Source organism: Monodon monoceros, unplaced genomic scaffold, assembly GCF_005190385.1.
Source record: "Monodon monoceros isolate NGI ecotype Baffin Bay Population unplaced genomic scaffold, NGI_Narwhal_1 Super_Scaffold_13, whole genome shotgun sequence".
NCBI lineage: Eukaryota > Metazoa > Chordata > Mammalia > Artiodactyla > Monodontidae > Monodon > Monodon monoceros.
The window spans coordinates 66,141,059-66,157,740 of NW_021703769.1; the positions used below are offsets into that span (position 1 = coordinate 66,141,059).

Consider the following 16,682-nt stretch of genomic DNA (forward strand, 5'->3'; position numbering starts at 1 on the left):
ACACACACACACACACACACACACACACACACACACACACACACACATCTGCAGAACAAGTCAGAGGTTGGCATCCAGAGCCTGATGTCAGGACAGAACTCTTGGCACTCTGCACTACATCACTGTGATTAGTCCTATCTAGACAGCAAAAGTAACACTGGCCTAAGCTTGAATGGCAGGGTCTGTCCAGTGAGGAGTTAGGCTGCACCCAAGACTGCCAGGTCTGGAAAGTCTTTCACTTCTCCTACTTCGCTGAAAGGCTGTCCACCCTGGTTGAATGTCAGCTTATACCGTAACCGGATGGGCTCCTGAGCAAAGATAAAAGATGTTATATTAGTGGGGAGTGAACACAGAGACAGGCCCAGAGTAAAAGCCTTTACCCACCCCGTAGTCACCAAGTAACAGTATATGTATGTTAACTCCACCCAAGTGAGGGCTTCAAGCAACTGTATGACAGGCATACCCTGGCCTTGACCCTCTGGGACTACAAACACAAAGGGAGCCAGGCTTACATCCTGGGAATCCTCCCACGCTTTTGCAGTCCTGGAGACCAGCTAAGAAGACAGACTGGCCTCACCCTTTCAGAGGATTCCATGGGATTAGGGAGAGTGTGTACCACTCCCTTGGTCCCCAGCTATGACAATCTGGTCACAGATCTTTCAATAAGCCCCAAAGGAAAACGGACTCTGGCAAGGGGCATTCTACCACCATCCCAACCAAAGCAAGACCTCAATATACCTCTCTCCACCTGCCCAGCTGCCTCCCTAGAGCTCAGGGGCCCCCATTTCCCTGCTACCACAGACACCAGAACATACTTTGTGTGGATTGTCAAGCAGCAGCATCTGAGAGATCACTGCTGGAGGCATCAAAGGACTGAAAGCAGGAAGCTTGGAGCTGGACGCTGGCTGTAGTTTCACTCTCATTGACTATTGGGGGCAAAAAGAATCCAACATATAACTCATTCCTAACAAACTACAGCTTTAATGAGGGAGATCAGGTAAACAGGAGAGCTTGGCCTCCACCCCACCAATTGACGAAAGGATCCAAAAGCCCTTCCACTCATACATGGAATGTATCTGAAGTTGTGTGATCAAAGGTTGGCTTCTGAGAGGCAGCATGAAGAGTGAGAGCATATCTTGAGTTGAATTCTAACTCTGCCTCTTACTAGCTCTGTGATTTGGGGCAAAATATTTAACCTTTCTGAACCTTGGATTGATAATTTAATTTATAAGATAGAGGTAATAATAGCACATGCCCTACAAAATTACCATGAGTATTAGAAAACACATAGTTTATTTTTGTCTGCTTTGAATCCTTCCTTTCAGGACAGGCCCCTTGCCCATTTCTTGTGATTCTGCTATGGCTGTTAATCTGTGGGGAGCTACTTCCCTCGAGAAAAAAAACATAACATGCAACTCGGCCAGAGTACCTCATACCCCTTAACACGAGTTACTGGTCCAAGGTATGCAAGTAATACCAACAAGGCCAATCCTAGCCCTTCCTTAGGTAATCAATATGCATGCCTCATGTCAGGGGAGAGTTTCCTTCTGAGATAAAAAGCAATAAGGACCATGTAACTCTGGAGCTGCTGGTAACCATTTCCTGCTTGGTGGAGGGAGTCTATGAGAGAACAGGGTCCAGAGAGGAAAAACAAAGTCAAGAGATGGAAAGTGACAGATTCTTAAGGAACTGTTTAAGAATTTACCTGAATCCAGCCATATCTGAAGTCAGACGTTCAGGAATCCTCAGTTAAATGAGCCAACAAAACCCCCATTTTATCTTAACCTACTTCGAGTAAAGATTCTAGCCCTTCCACCTAATAGATAACATCCCAGCAAAGGACCTGGTGTTCAAAAATGATAGCCTTTATTGAAAAATTCAAAGGAGCGGGCCAGCCGCTGACTCACCTTTGGCACAGCTACTTGAAACATGATGTCCCAGACAGGTTGGGTGGCCGTGCTCATCATGGTCAACAGTAGCACCTGTACCTCTGGGTGGCCAGGGGCCCCAGTCTGGGAAAAGTGGAGCAGAATTCTGAATCCATTCCGGTCATACACGATAAGAGGAGGCAGGTTGCCTGGTAGAGAAGGACCCGACCAAAAGGATTAGCACTGTTACAGACTCCCCTGAAAGAGCAGCCATGCTTGAAAGAGATGTGCACCTATCACCAAATCCTGTTGCTTCTCCAGTCAGAACAGCTCCTGGAATTAACCCTCTGCATCACCATAATCCAAGTCCTCGTTACCTCTAGTTGGACTCCTGTGACATTCCAAACTGATCTCTCCCCTCCCTCCGACCATCCAGTACCAGTTTAAGAAAAAAAACAAGCATTTTTTTGAGCAAGAAATGATTACGATTAAAATAATGTATGAACACTACAGAAAATACAGGATACCATAAAGGAGAAAATAAAAAACACCCTTAATACTCCCCAGAAATAAGCACTGCTAACATCTGGGCCTACATCCTTCTGGTTTCTCTTGTATGACTACACACACATAACATCTCTTATATTTAATTTTACAAAACTATAAAGACAGTAGATCTCTTCAAATTAATTAGGTCTTGGAAATACTAAAGGGATTGTTCTACTTTAGCTAAGAAATGATTCGTAAGTTAATTTTGGGAAAAGATACGTTAGACTAACCATTAAAAAAGAAGGGAGAGTAGGGCTATTTGCATTAACAAATACTCAGATATGTATGAAATTGCAATTGAAAACAGCATGCAGAACAGACCCAAATACGAGAATTTAACATGTCAAGAGCATATATTTGAAAATCACTGGCTGATTCAATAAATGGCAGGCAGCTTGCTAACCAACCGGAAAAAATTTTAATGAAAATCCTTATTTCATGCCAAACATCACTTATCAAAACACACATTATAAAAATATAGTTTAACAATGAAACTGTCGGAGATTTAAAAGACTGAAAATACTCATGAGGTATGGAGGTGAGGTTATGGGGTAAAAGGTAACCCTTCCAGGAAGGAACTTGGTGACGAAGATCAAAATTTTAAATGTCTACACCTAGCATTTCCACTTTTAAGCATATATCCTAATGAAATAATCAGGAAAGTTTCAAAAATGGATCTCCATTTTTTGCAATGGGTGTTCACTGTAACACTGTTTATAACAGTAAACAACTGGAAACAAATTATCCTTCAGAAAGAAACTGAATAAATGAGTTACAGTACATGTTAGTGGCATAAGAATGAATTCATTTTTAAAAAATCAAGGTTTTGAAGAATAAGGGCATGAAACAATGCTATAGCTTAAAATATTAAATAAAGCAGGATATAAAACAGTATATATACTATGGTGACAATTTACTAAACATACATGCATGGATAAAACAGGAAAATACATCAAGACATTAACAGAACTTTCATCTCTGGGTGGTAACGGTACAGATGATTTAAATTTTCTGCTCTATTCTATCTTTTCTAAAACTATATTGAATTTTGTTTTTAATTTTGTTTTTTAATAATTTCAGATTTACAAAAAGTTACAAAAACACAAAGAATTCCCATGTACCCTTCACCCAGCTCCCTCAAATGTTAACATTATATATAACTACAGTGCAATTATCAAAACCAGGAAATTAACAATGAACATTTATTATGTTTAAATAAAAATTAATAAGGTAAGTATGCAAAGGGCCCCCACTGCTGACTTTATTTCCTCTGCCTGGTTCCAGGGCCCTCTGTAATCTGAGCTCACCACACTGAGCCACAGGAAGGCCCTGTGCCCAAGGAAGGGGCCCAGGCCCTAGATCTAAAGACCCCAGTTGTTTCCCGCTCACATACCAGTGTGCTGACCACAGGCAGTCTCACCTTACTTAGCTGGGCCTTCCGTTTCCTTTTCTTTGTAAGGGAGGTTAATAGCTACTTTTCCTGCTTTAATGAGGATCATTAGAAAGGAAGAGGATCACCAGCCAAATTCTTCCTTTCTTTCTAATTCCACCTCTTCTGAGTTATTTTAGATCACACTGAACATTCCCTTCTTGAATTCCAAATGAAGATCATCTCCGTAAGTGGATTCAAGGCCCCTAATTAAATTCCGCCTGCCAATATCCTTCACTGTCAACTCCAAGACAGAGAAAACTCAAAAAAGTATTAGCTAAGAGACATGGGCCACCCGCCTTATCCTCTGTCCCCAGGCAGTATCTCTCCCCGACTCATCTTCCCCAGTTTAAGAGCCACCCATACCAATCCAGAGTGGATAAAGCTGGGCATCTAACAGAAAGGGAAAAAAAGGGTGAAACTGTACTTACTGGGCTTAACAGACTCCAAAGGGACAAACACTTGAGCCAGATGTGTATTCTGGGAAGACGGAGAAGAAGCCAATGGGCCAGCCTCCCAGGACCAACCTGGAGAGGACTTAGTACCTGGTGGCACTTCCCTGGGGATATTTTTCTGTGGAATATAATTCCTGCAAAGAAATAATATCAAGACTGGCAAAAACTGTAGAGAATTCCAGGAATCTGATTAGGTTTTGTGAAAAATAAGGGGAAAAAAATAAATATATATGCATGTGTATATGTGTGTATGTATATATTTTACGAGTGTATGACTTTAGACAAGTAATCTAACCCATGCCTCAGTTTTCTTACTGTAAAATAGAAACAGTTTAGTATCTATCTCATAGGCTGTTACAAGAATTAAATGAGAAAGTATATGAAGAGCACTGAGCGGAATGTGTGCATACAATAAGGACCCAATAAAGTAATTAATGTTGTAGTTGTCAGGCAGTCTCTGACAACAAGTAGCTCAGTCAGATGGTTTCCCATACATGATCACCAGCGTGACGTAAGCTAGGAAGATGGCAGCACAAGTTACACTGACCACTTCATTCATACTTCATGATTTTGTCCATTTGGAATACAAATCAAAAACATTTATGGAAAACCAAACTCCAGACGTAAGTAACCCACCAAAATTAGAATTATTACTGACCCCATGTCAAGTGGTTATAAACAGTAAACTAGGAAGAAACCCCCTACGGGTACTAACAAGAATGACCTCCCAGCACATCTCCATTTCCACCCAGCTCTGTGGTCTCCACCAGGGACACAGGCTCTCAGGCTGTTTGGGGGAAGGCAAAGTGTTCCAGCCTTGCCAGAGGCAAAGGGACAGGATCTATGAAAATATGTTTATACTCATACCTAAGAGCACCTCTACTTTTATAAATCTGTACTATAGAAACACTCCAGGTTCCTCCAACCTGGAAGCTATGTAAATATCCACAAGAGGAAAATGATTAAATATATATATGTATATGAATTATTATTCAACTATTAGAATCAGGCAAGTTTACATAAATTGATGAAAATGTATCCAAGATGTGTGATATAAAAAACCACAGTGGAGTACAGTTTGTAAATTATCTCATTTGTGTAAAAATAAGCCACAGCAACACATTACTACATGTGTAGAAAAAAAGCAGAGAAGGACCATTCAACATTGTCTTTAGAGAGTGATATTTGGGACTTTCTATATTATCTATTTCTCTAGTAATCAAGCTTTGCTTCAAATTACACTGAAATCAGGAAAAAAAAAAACAACAACCTATAAAGACAAAAAACGTCGTCATCATCCAGTGCTGTTGCTGGCCCGACGTGTGCTTTCCTGACTTAGGGTGCGGAATAAAAGGAGAACACACTGAACTCCGACAGCAAGGAAGCGGCCCTTCAGGGGGAGCAGCATCCCTGGGCCCCGCTGCCTGGCCTCGCGCAGTGAGCGAGCACTGCACACAGGAGCCACTCTTCTACGCTCCTTGCCCACAAGACTCACAGAGGTCCCGGAGACGGCTGTGGGGAGAGGAGATCCAGCAAGTTCCTTTCTGCAGAAGAGCTCTGGACACCACCACCCGGCAGTGTGCTGGTGGTAGGGTTCCTCTTTTCCTGACTGCAATTCTGACTCGCAACCTGTCAAAACCAGGAATGACTAAAGTAAGGCCAGGGCATGAGTGACTATGAGCCATGGTGACATCGTGGCACAGCTCTCCTGACCCCAAAGCCCAGGCTCACTACATTTCCTGGGGCAGGTGGGGAAAGGTCAAGAGGACATGACTCCTCAGCAGACCTTTAGTAAGCAGGAGCCTGGATACAACAGAAAAGGGTAGGGAAGAAGGAGAGCAAAATCCCTCCAGGGGTTCAAGCCAGACAGTAGAGGTGAGGATGAGGAAGAGGCTTTGGACCTCCGAGTCCACAGTGCCACCAGGCTATGCTGTAGCCCTCCACCCTCCCCCAGGCACTGCTGCCCTCATGAAGGTAGGTTTGAGGGACTTCCCCTCTCCTCTCCGGTCCCTAGGAAGAGCTTCCTTACCTTTTTGGTAACTGGGCCATCACTGATCCCTGTAAAGAAGGAACAGAGTGAGATGCACATCCGTAGCTCTACCTGATATGGAGACTGATACCATCATCCTTTCTAGAACATTTAGAAAGCCTAGACAAAACAAATTACCCAAAGTCATTCAACTCATTCATGGCAAATCTGAAACTGAGTACAGGGAGGACCTCTCTGAACTTCCCGGTATACCCAATTCCTTCTAAAAGCCGGCACACTCTCACCAGGGGGAATGGGCTTACTCTCTCCCTGGGAATCAGGACCATTCTGTGCCTGCTGCCCCTAAACAGCACCCTCACCTAAGGCTGCCAGGTCATGATGCAGTAAAGATGGCGCCACAGTCCCAGCCTGCTCGGATCCACTGTCCACCTCCAAGTCAATCAGGGGGCAGTTCTTCATGCGGCCTGTTGGATTCTGAAAGACTAGAAAACAAACAGTTAGGAAAATAAGTCAGTCAGAATAAGAGCAAAGTCTCCACTTAAAGGTTATCAGTTTCCCTCAGGCCTCCTCCCAATCAAAAGACATCACCTCACCCCACCCTTAAGCACACCCCAGATGAACCTTCCACCTCAGCCGACTGGCTTGACTTACAGCCTTGAGTGGCATCTGAAATACGAGGTAACCAGAGGAACTGCCTTCCCACCCCAGTAAACACAGAATCCTCTAATGGTCCATTCAACCTGGACAGTAGCAGAGCTGACCGCTCCAGGTCAGAGGCCTTTGAGGTTCTGACCACAGTGAATCAGAATCATCTCGACCGCTTGACAAAAATGCAGGTCCCAGCTCTACGTAGTCTTGATTCAGAAGGTCCAAGGATCTGTATTTTAACCAGTACTCCAGATGATTCCGATTTAGCTAGCCTGACACTAGGAAACATCTGAAGAAGGTCATATTTTTTTTGGTGTGAGCTCCCATAAGTAAGCACTCATGAGAGGTGCAATCCAAACCTGGGCACGGTATAGCCACCGCTTCTGTTTACAGCCAAAGCTAGTTCCAGCCTAGCAGTCAACCCGTGATGGCACGTGGGGCAGAGGCTGGCTATATAAAACCAATTCTCAAGGGAAAGGGAAAAGAGGACATGCTCTCTCATTTCTATACCATAACCCAGAGTGTTCAGGGATCCATTTCTTTCCCTGTGTTTGCAGGCTGCCCCACGGCAGAGGGTGGGAGAGGCTCTCTGCACATACCTCTGGAGACAGGTATGTCTCCCAAAGAGCTGACCACTGTGTTCCCAAAGGTGACACGGCCCTCCATCACCTGTTTGTACAGCAGAACTCCCTGGGTGAGGAGGTCATTTGCCTGGAGAACCTCCGCTGAAGAATGAGAGAAAAATCAGAATCCCCTGGTTTAGCTAACAATCTCAGTCTTTTTTAAGCCACGCCACAAAGCAGCTGTCACACGGCTCTACCAGGTTCAGTATATCCATGCCTCCTGCCCCCAGATCACGAGATCAGTCCCCTGGCATACCCAGTCACTCAATCCCTGAACCTCAACACTTTCTTCGCAGGATGTAGGAGGAACCAAATTTTTTCACTTTCTTTGTCTGTACTGTCCAATATGATGGCCAACACTTGAAATATGGGTCTTTCAAGTGAGGAACTAAAACTTTAATTTTAATTCAAAACTTAAAGCTATTTTGTCAATGTGGATGCAAATATTAAAAAAAATTTTTGGTACTTTATTCAGTTATTGGGAAGCGTGTAGGAAACAAGTTGGTACACGAATCTACTTTTTCACCTGTAAATTTTATAAAATCTAAGTACAGATCAAGTATTCCTGATGAAAATCTGACATCCAAATTGAAACATCCTGTAAGTATAAAATACGCAGTCCATTTCAAAACTGTCAAGAGTATCTCATGATCTGGTTTACCTGCAAGAAAGCCTCTCCTAGGAGACAGACAGAACAGCAACAGGGCCAGGGGCTATGCATAACACTGCAGGCCATGGTACTAGGAAAACACTGCAAGAGCGACCAACTATTCATTTCCTGTCAATTTTTAAACTGGATGGAAGTTGTGAACTAACACGAGGTTGAATTCACCTGGCAAAGTGTTTTATTTGGCATGTGCAAGGTGATTAAAATTTAAATTTTGTGACCTCTGACTTCATTGCAACCGGAGGAAATAACGGGTTTAGACAATAATTACATCACAAAAAACCCAGAAAACCAGATACCATGGGCCTCTTCACATCACCTGTGAAGCATTCTTGCTCCCCAGCACACGCCCTGCCATTTGAACCTGAATCTGAACAAGCCTCCTGATCCAATTTATAAGAAAGCAGGAATTTCAGAAATCTCAGGAACAGAGAAACATTAAATACCATGGGAGATGCCATCAGAAAACTGAGACCAAGAGAAACTCTGCAAGTCAAAGGACATGTTTTTCATGCATGAAGTAAAAAAGAACAGGGGCTACCCATTAAAAGGGACTTAAATATCAACCAATTACAAAGCGTGGTTTTTCTTTTTGATACTGATTTACAACAAACTTTAAAAAAAGAAAGAGGGTCAACAAGGAATGATTAGAGGGAAAAATGCCCAGGAAAATCTGAACACTGACTGGTTACTTTGAAATGTTTGGAATTTGCTTAAAAATAGAATTGGGAGGACTTCCCCGGTGGCCCAGAGGTTAAGACTCTGCGCTTCCACTACAGGGGGCACGGGTTTGATCCCTGGTCGGGGAACTAAGATCCTATAAAAATAAGTAAGTAAAGTAAATAAATAAATAAATAAAAGTAAATGCATAGACAGTCATCGAACAGACATCTAATAAGGTGCCAGATCTTATTAAAATAAAAAAAAAATAGAATTGGGGATGTAGGGGGGAAGATGGAGGGAGAAAGCAATACAGATAAAACAAGATCAAAAGACTGGCCATGAGTTGGTAATTATTAACAAAAGGTGAAGAGTACATGGGGATAGAATAAATCCCTTTTGTGTGTTTTGAGATTTTCCATAAAATAAAATAGTTTTAAACGTTTCAATACCTGTGTACAGGATTACAGTTCTCCCCTGTGCCTTCCACTTGGTATCCCCACTTAGACTCCCCACCCAGCCCCTGAAGGCACTTTGGGTGTGAAACCTTCCAAGGAGCCCCTCGCAGCTGTTTCTCAGACCTCTGAGAATGTTCAGCCTTTCTTCAAACCTTCAATTGTAGCCGCTCTTTCTTCTATCCCCTTCACACCCAATCTACATGGTAAATTTCCACCCTTTTCTATGCTTTCAGACTTGTGGCTCATTTCTTGCTCAAACATAGTAGATTCCTCTGGAAATCAGAAGAATCAACTCAGGCCACACCCTCCCCAAGCCCAACCACCATAGCACCTAGGGGCTACTGTCTTGTTTCTGCGTCAGCAGTAAGGCAGGAATCCCCAAGTCTGTCCTGCACTCTTGGGTGCTGTCTATGCCTAAAGAATAAGACTGTACCAAGGGACTTCCCTGGTGGTGCAGTGGTTAAGAATCTGCCTGCGAATGCAGGGGACACAGGTTCAATCCCTGGTCCGGGAAGATCCCACATGCTGCGCAGCAACTAAACCCGTGCGCCACAACTATTGAGCCTGTGCTCTAGAGCCCGCGAGCCACAACTACTGAAGCCCGCACGCCTAGAGCCTGTGCTCCACAACAAGAGAAGCCACCGCAATGAGAAGCCTGAGCAACACAACAAAGAGTAGCCCCTACTCGCCCCAACCGGAGAAAGCCCGCACACAACAACAAAGACCCAACACAGCCAAAAATAAATATATATATTTTTTTTAATTAAAGAAAAAAAACATCATACCGAGCGCATCGTCATCATCAGTGGTATCGCTTGCCAGCCGGAACAGGGTGGGCCGCAGCTTTTCACACCTCTCATACACGACCTATAAAACAGAGCTTGTTATATAAATTCTCAGTAAGTGTGTTATAAAAAAAGAAAGATCCCAAGATGTGTAAATGTGAAGAAATGGGAAATCTCTACACTGCTTTCAGAAATACGAAATGACACAAACACTCTGGAAAATGGTTTGGCAGTTTGTTAAAGAGTTAACTGTACATGTAGCACATGACCTAGCAATCCCACGTCGAGGCATTTACCCAAGAGAAAGGGAAGTGTATGCTCACGCAAAACCCTGTATACAACTGTTTACAGCAGGTTAATTCATCATCACCCAGAGCTGGAAACAACCCAAATATCCATCAACAGATGAACGGATATACATATTGTGGTATACGCATACAACGGAGTACCACTCAGCAGTAAAAAGGAATACACTACTGGGACCTCCCTGGCGGTCCAGTGGTTAAGACTCTGCGCTCCCCAGCATAGCACAGGAAGATCAGCTCCGTGCTTTGTGACCACCTAGAGGGGTGGGATAGGGAGCGTGGGAGAGAGACGCAAGAGGGAGGGGATATGGGGATATATGTGTACATATAGCTGACTCCCTTTGTTATGTAGCAGAAACTAACACACCATTGTAAAGCAATTATACTCCGATAAAAATGTTAAAAATGATAATAATGAACACTGCTTTGCAATCAAAAAAAAAAAAAAAAGACTCCACGCTCCGAAAGCAGGGGCCATGGGTCTGATCCCCGGTCAGGGAACTGAGACCCCACATGCCAAGCGGTGCAGCCAAAAAAAAAAAAAAAAAGAATGGATCTCGGGTCTCAAATAATAACGCCAAGGGGGAGAAGAGAAGCCAGACCAAAAAAGAAGTGTAATACTGTATCATTCCATTTATATAAGAGTCTAGGAAAAATATACTAATCAGAACAGAAAACAAATCAGTGGTTGCCTGGGGATGGGGAGAGATGCAGGAAGGGAAGGGAATGAGGAAGTTGGGGGCGGGTGAGGGACATAAATTTTGATTGTATGATGACTTCTTGAAATATATGTGTATTCCTAGTATGTCAGTGATACTCAGTGCCACCTGAAATTTAGTTTTAAAAAGAGTACCTGCAAGGCTGCCTGGTCTGGCGGGGCCTGCCCTGGCCTGCGGTACATGCTCAGCATTTCCTGCAGCACCTTCACGTGGCTCCGTACCTCCTCCACAGCACTGACTCTCTTAGACACCTTTTCTGATTTTTCTTGTTCCTTTTGGGAGAAAGAGGATGAAGTGAGGGAGTAGAAGCTCTGAAGAAAGCCTGAACAAGCGCCGGGAAAGGGGCGCTGCACTGTGGAGAGCTCAGGGAAGCCACCAAAACATGGAGCGAATGGAGTGTTCACTCAGTGGGTAGAGAAGATGCTCAAGGCCCGGAATTCCTGGGACAGACAATTCAGTTTGGGGAGCTGGGACTACTCCTTTGTACCACCAGCCTTAATTCCTCTGGAAAAGAAATTCCCAAACCTGGATTCTATCCACACCAATACCGGTCGCTGGGACGGAAACTGGTGTCTGTGAAACGCTTTGAGTTCCTAGACAGAAGTACTAGAGAAACACAGCAGTTTCTGCTTCCAGTCACCACCTCGCTGCCCTTCAGGGAGCCCACAGCTGTTCCCCGGTTCAGGGCTAGGCGGCCATCCCTTCTCCCAGACGACTGTGTACCCACACCCTCAAGCACACACATACATATACACTGTCCAGCCCCTGTCAAGTGCTGCTTCTGCAGAACCCCCTGGAAGATGCCCACCTCCTTGACCAAATTCTTGATCAGCCGGTTTGCAGCCTGAAGATCCTCAGGATGGTTGCTCTTCAGAAGCCTTGTCAGAAGCTGAAGAGGGAACAAGACTAGGTGAAACCAATTCCCTCTGTGTCAAACGGCCCAGACTGATAGCACCAGCAACAGCAGAATCAGCACTAATAAGAGCTCGCACATTTTATACGCATTACCTTACCAAATCCTCACAACGACACAGTAACCTAAGGATTAGGACCATCCCCACAGACCACTGGTTTTTCCATGGGGTAGGGCGGTGGATGTCCCCAGGGAACCTCTGGCAAAGTCCGCAGACATTTTCGGTTGTCACAACTGGGGGTACTCCTGGCATCTAGCGGGTAGAGGGATACTGTACACACTCTATCCTACAGTGCCTAACGACCTCCAACAAGAAAGCTAACTGGCCCAAAATGTCAACAGTGCCAAGGCTGTCTTGGACCACATACTATGATGTGACAGACCTTGGCGATCTTGTCCACCTTATTCCCAATAGGTATAGGAGTCATTCACTCTTTGTTGGATGGGTGGCAGGAAAGGTGGAGATACTGAATGCCAAGGAGTCTAAGCAGCTGACACAAGACCATCTTTCTCAGAAGTCCATGCCACACCTCCTCCCCTGTCCCTCCCACCCTCTGCAATGGTGAAGCACCCGTAGGAGAGGAGCCAGAGGGAAAGCCGCCCAGAACCCAGCACAGCCCTGCTCATTCTGCCCACAGTGAGCACCTAGATCCAAGGGAAGAGTACAGCTGACAGTTGCAGTTGGAAGGCAGAGGGTACCAGAAGATACCCATCCTCGGACTGGAGTCTTCCTGGTTCTACACTCACCAGACCTTGTGAGGGACCAAGAACGCTAATGACCAAAAGCACTGCCACCTTTAGGGGCACCCTGGAGTTATCCCTGGGTCTTGGCCTAGGTTTGGACCACCTTGCTTTTCCCTTCCCTCTCCTTACTGATGTCCGAGGAGCAACAGTTCTGGGAGACAAAAATGGAAGGAAAATGGGTGAGATCATGCTTACTGACACTAAAAAGATCTGAGCCAACATACAACCAATTCTTTACTGCCCACTCTCCTCCCCCGACACCACACTCTGGATATGACCGACCACCCACATTACCCACTAGGGTTATCCTTTCATACCTTCTTTCCCTCAGGAACACTGAACAGATAAAGTGAAAGATATAAAGAACAGGACACTTATTATTTGGCCTATCCACAAAGAAAACATCCAGACCTTCAGCTACCTCTCTCTGCTCCACAGGGAACTCAAAACCCACCTCCCCACACTCTCCCACACTTTGGTTTGGGGTCAGGGGACATTGCAGGAGAGTCCCTAAAAGAAGGGATCTGTGGAGGTGGGATGAATTGGGAGATTGGGATTGAGATATATACACTAATATGTATAAAATGGACAACAAATAAGAAGCTGCTGTGTAAAAAGGTAAATAAAATAAAATTCAAAAAACAAAAAAGAAGGGGTCTGGTCAGACTCCAGGTAGGCCACCAAGGTCAGGGAGAAGCTCCTTACCTTTGACTTTTCTTCATCGGCATCAAAGATGGAGCTCTTGGGCCAGGGAGAAGGTGGGGGCAAGATTTTATCCACTGGTAGTTTAGGGTCTTGCTTTATGATTCCTAAAACATGCAACTCATGAATATACGGATATAGGTACCCGTTGACTTCAGCAGGATCCAGTATAAAGCCCAGAAACTCCTGGTTCCTGATGTCCCACCAGGAAAACACTGTCAACGACCTTACAGAGATACACCCAGGGTATGATCAAGGCTCTGCATCCTCCCATGAAAGAATCCATGGAACCAGTACAAAGTTGGGGAGGTCAGAGCCAACTAAATCAGAGCAGAACCGGACTGTAATGCCAGTGGTCAACGGGCCTTACACTATACAAATACTGATCATTTTATGCAGGTATACAACCTCCCAGAGCCCAGAAATTAGTGTAGAATCCCTAATACTCCTAAAAATGTTAAGTGAGTGCGTGCGACAGGGAGAAAAATAAGTCCATGCTGAATCCAGGCTCCTCCCACAGAGTCCAAGAGAAAAGGAACATGGACTCCCAGCTTCTACACAGGACACACTCTGGGGCTCACAACACAAGAGGAATAGGCTCATTCTCCAAAGGCCTCACAAAAAGAGAATGGGAGAAGCCTGATGGCCCACTGAAATCCTTCTCTCCCGACAGAAAAGCCTCACACTGCTGGGGGAAGGACACCAAACCTGCTGTCCTTAGAACAGTGGTGAAAACCTACTGCAGCTGGAAAAAAAAGAAAAGAAAAGCCTGTGTCCCTGGGAGAGGGGCAGCAATGTGTCCTGGCCCAGACCCGAGTCGGGATGCGACAGGATCACAAACAGGTCCCACCAAAACCAGGGACACATGCCTGCCTGAGACTGAGGCTTACTCACAGCAGAACCAGCACCACCACCACCAGGCTACGGGCACTGAGGAACAAGTAGTAAGGGTCTACTGTCAGGAAAGGCGATGGAATAAGACCCCCTCTGAGGTGTAGAGCAACAGGAAGACCCAAAGCTGAGAGCAGAGCAGATACTGAGAGAAACGCTCTAGCAAGTCAGCCTCCACCCTCAACACAAGCTAACACTAGAGGAATCTGGAACCTGGCATAGTGAGGGTAACTACAGCAACAACCATCTCAAACCTAGCTCAACTCCCGTCAACCGGAAGGAACGATCTGCCCATTTCCAGGGATCAAAATTACTGCGTCAGCCTCTATTGTTGTATCTACTGGACACAAGATCTCCAGCTTTCACCCCAAACTGACAAAGCGTACAAAAAAGCAAGAAGGAACAACTACTGTGAAAAGGGAATGCAACATAAGTAATGGTAGTGAGACCTTGTTTCTTCAGCATCTGGTAAGCATCTCGGATCTTGATGTCTTCTGGAAACCACACTGTCCAACTGAAGAGTATTTCAATGACTCTTCCTTTAACTTTTTCTGTGGTCCAGGAGCCTAGGTACTGAAAAAGGAAAGGGAATTACAGAGCTGGAAGGGACTTGGTGAGACAGGAGGGAAGGCGGCAAGACGTAACCTTTAGAGAATGACACAGCTGTTGAGAATACGACATAAACCGGTTAGAACCAATTAGGCCCAAGATGGTGTAAGATTTGACTTCCAGTAGACCTTGAACTTCAGTATACGCTCATTGTAATACATTAGCTAAACGACACACCCACAGGTGCCATGAACGTTCAGAGGCTGACCATAAAAGGCCAGAAAGTGAGCGGTGGCCCAATTCCTGGAAATCTCTGCCCCTTCCCCAAAATAGCTGGGATAATCCTCCCACTCGTTAGCCTATGAAATCACCCAACCCATAAAAACTAACCACCCCATATTTCAGGACTGCTGTCACCTTTTGAGACATTCTACCTTTGGAATGTATATCTCTCTAAATAAATCTGTTTTCCCACTTAGTTCTCGGGGCAGAGCCACCTTGCCTGCGCACTTGTATCCCTCACAGGCGTCCTATATTAATAAATCTACTTCTTGCCTATCACGTTGCCTCTTGCTGAACTCCTTCTGCGCAGAGACATAATGAACCTGAGCTTCAGTAAGTCCTGACACCAGGTGATTGATTTTAATTAAAAGACACTGGGTTTGGGACTTTCCTGGTGGCGCAGTGGTTAAGAATCCGCCTGCCAATGCAGGGAACACGGGTTCGAGCCCTGGTCCAGGAAGATCCCACATGCCGCGGAGCAACTAATCCCATGCGCCACAACTACTGAGCCTGTGCTCGGGAGCCTGCAAGCCACAATTACTGAGCCCGCATGCCACAACTACTGGAGCCCGCACACCTAGTGCCCGTGCTCTACAACAGGAGAAGCCACCGCAATGAGAAGGCCGTGCACCACAACCAAGAGTAGCCCCCGCTCGCCACAACTAGAGAAAGCTGGTGCACAACAATGAAGACCCAATGCAGCTGAAAATAAACTAATTAATTAATAATAATGATAAAAAAAAAAAAGACAGTGGGTTTGAGTCCCAGCCCGTGGGTTCAAGTCCCAGTCTGAGCTTTGGCTGGGTTCAAATCCCATCCTAGTTGTGCAGTTTCATTAGTAGACTGCCCAGCCCACACTATCACTAAAGAGATGGCTGCTGAGACCCAGAGAAGTGAGCTGCCCAAGGCTGGTAGAGTTGAGGCACAGCTAGAAGACGAATTATCGGCACCCGTTTCCAGGGCTCTTTCTGGGTTTCAAAGAATCAACCTATAAAGCCACTAAAATTAAATCCTACCATATATTGGCCTAGGTTAGAGCCACTGGGGACACTCATTATTTGACTGTGGCAAGTCTGGAATGAAAATAAGGTAAAGTGAAAGGAATTGCTGAAACTCAAATGTTTTGATTCATTATAAAAGATCCTCTTAAAATTAAAGGATTATGGAAATAAAATATATATATACATATATACATACATACATATATATATATGTATATATATATATATATATATATATTTGACCCTTGTCCTCAGTTCCTCCTGGCACAGAATTTCAAAGACCCTAGGAATTTCCTAAGTGACAGGAACGTCTTTTGTTATTTACAATGAGCTCCCACGGACCATACCTGAGTTTCTGCTAAACACTCCTGGTGGGCACTTAGTTTCAAGGGAGGGATTGACCATGTGATTAGAGGGTTGGAACTTTCAGCCCTATCCTGACCT

The 16,682-nt window shown here is 44.9% G+C and overlaps 1 protein-coding gene across 2 annotated transcripts in view; it reads right to left on the reverse strand.

Annotated features, from left to right (window-relative positions):
- GGA2 (golgi associated, gamma adaptin ear containing, ARF binding protein 2) overlaps positions 1 to 16,682 on the reverse strand; it is a 33,662-nt gene that overhangs the window by 4,459 nt on the left and 12,521 nt on the right. The window contains exons 5-17 of one of the 2 annotated variants that reach the window (XM_029220578.1): positions 14,856 to 14,979; positions 13,519 to 13,622; positions 11,965 to 12,045; positions 11,291 to 11,428; positions 10,133 to 10,214; positions 7,539 to 7,664; positions 6,651 to 6,773; positions 6,331 to 6,359; positions 5,797 to 5,930; positions 4,278 to 4,435; positions 1,908 to 2,077; positions 816 to 926; positions 163 to 308 (exon numbers count right to left, since the gene is read on the reverse strand). In XM_029220578.1, coding sequence (XP_029076411.1) covers positions 198 to 308; positions 816 to 926; positions 1,908 to 2,077; positions 4,278 to 4,435; positions 5,797 to 5,930; positions 6,331 to 6,359; positions 6,651 to 6,773; positions 7,539 to 7,664; positions 10,133 to 10,214; positions 11,291 to 11,428; positions 11,965 to 12,045; positions 13,519 to 13,622; positions 14,856 to 14,979 — 1,491 coding nt within the window. In that variant the 3' untranslated portion in view covers positions 163 to 197. Of the gene's footprint in view, positions 1 to 9; positions 309 to 815; positions 927 to 1,907; positions 2,078 to 4,277; positions 4,436 to 5,796; positions 5,931 to 6,330; positions 6,360 to 6,650; positions 6,774 to 7,538; positions 7,665 to 10,132; positions 10,215 to 11,290; positions 11,429 to 11,964; positions 12,046 to 13,518; positions 13,623 to 14,855; positions 14,980 to 16,682 lie in introns of those variants that run through there. The other variant, XM_029220577.1, reaches the window with a different exon arrangement.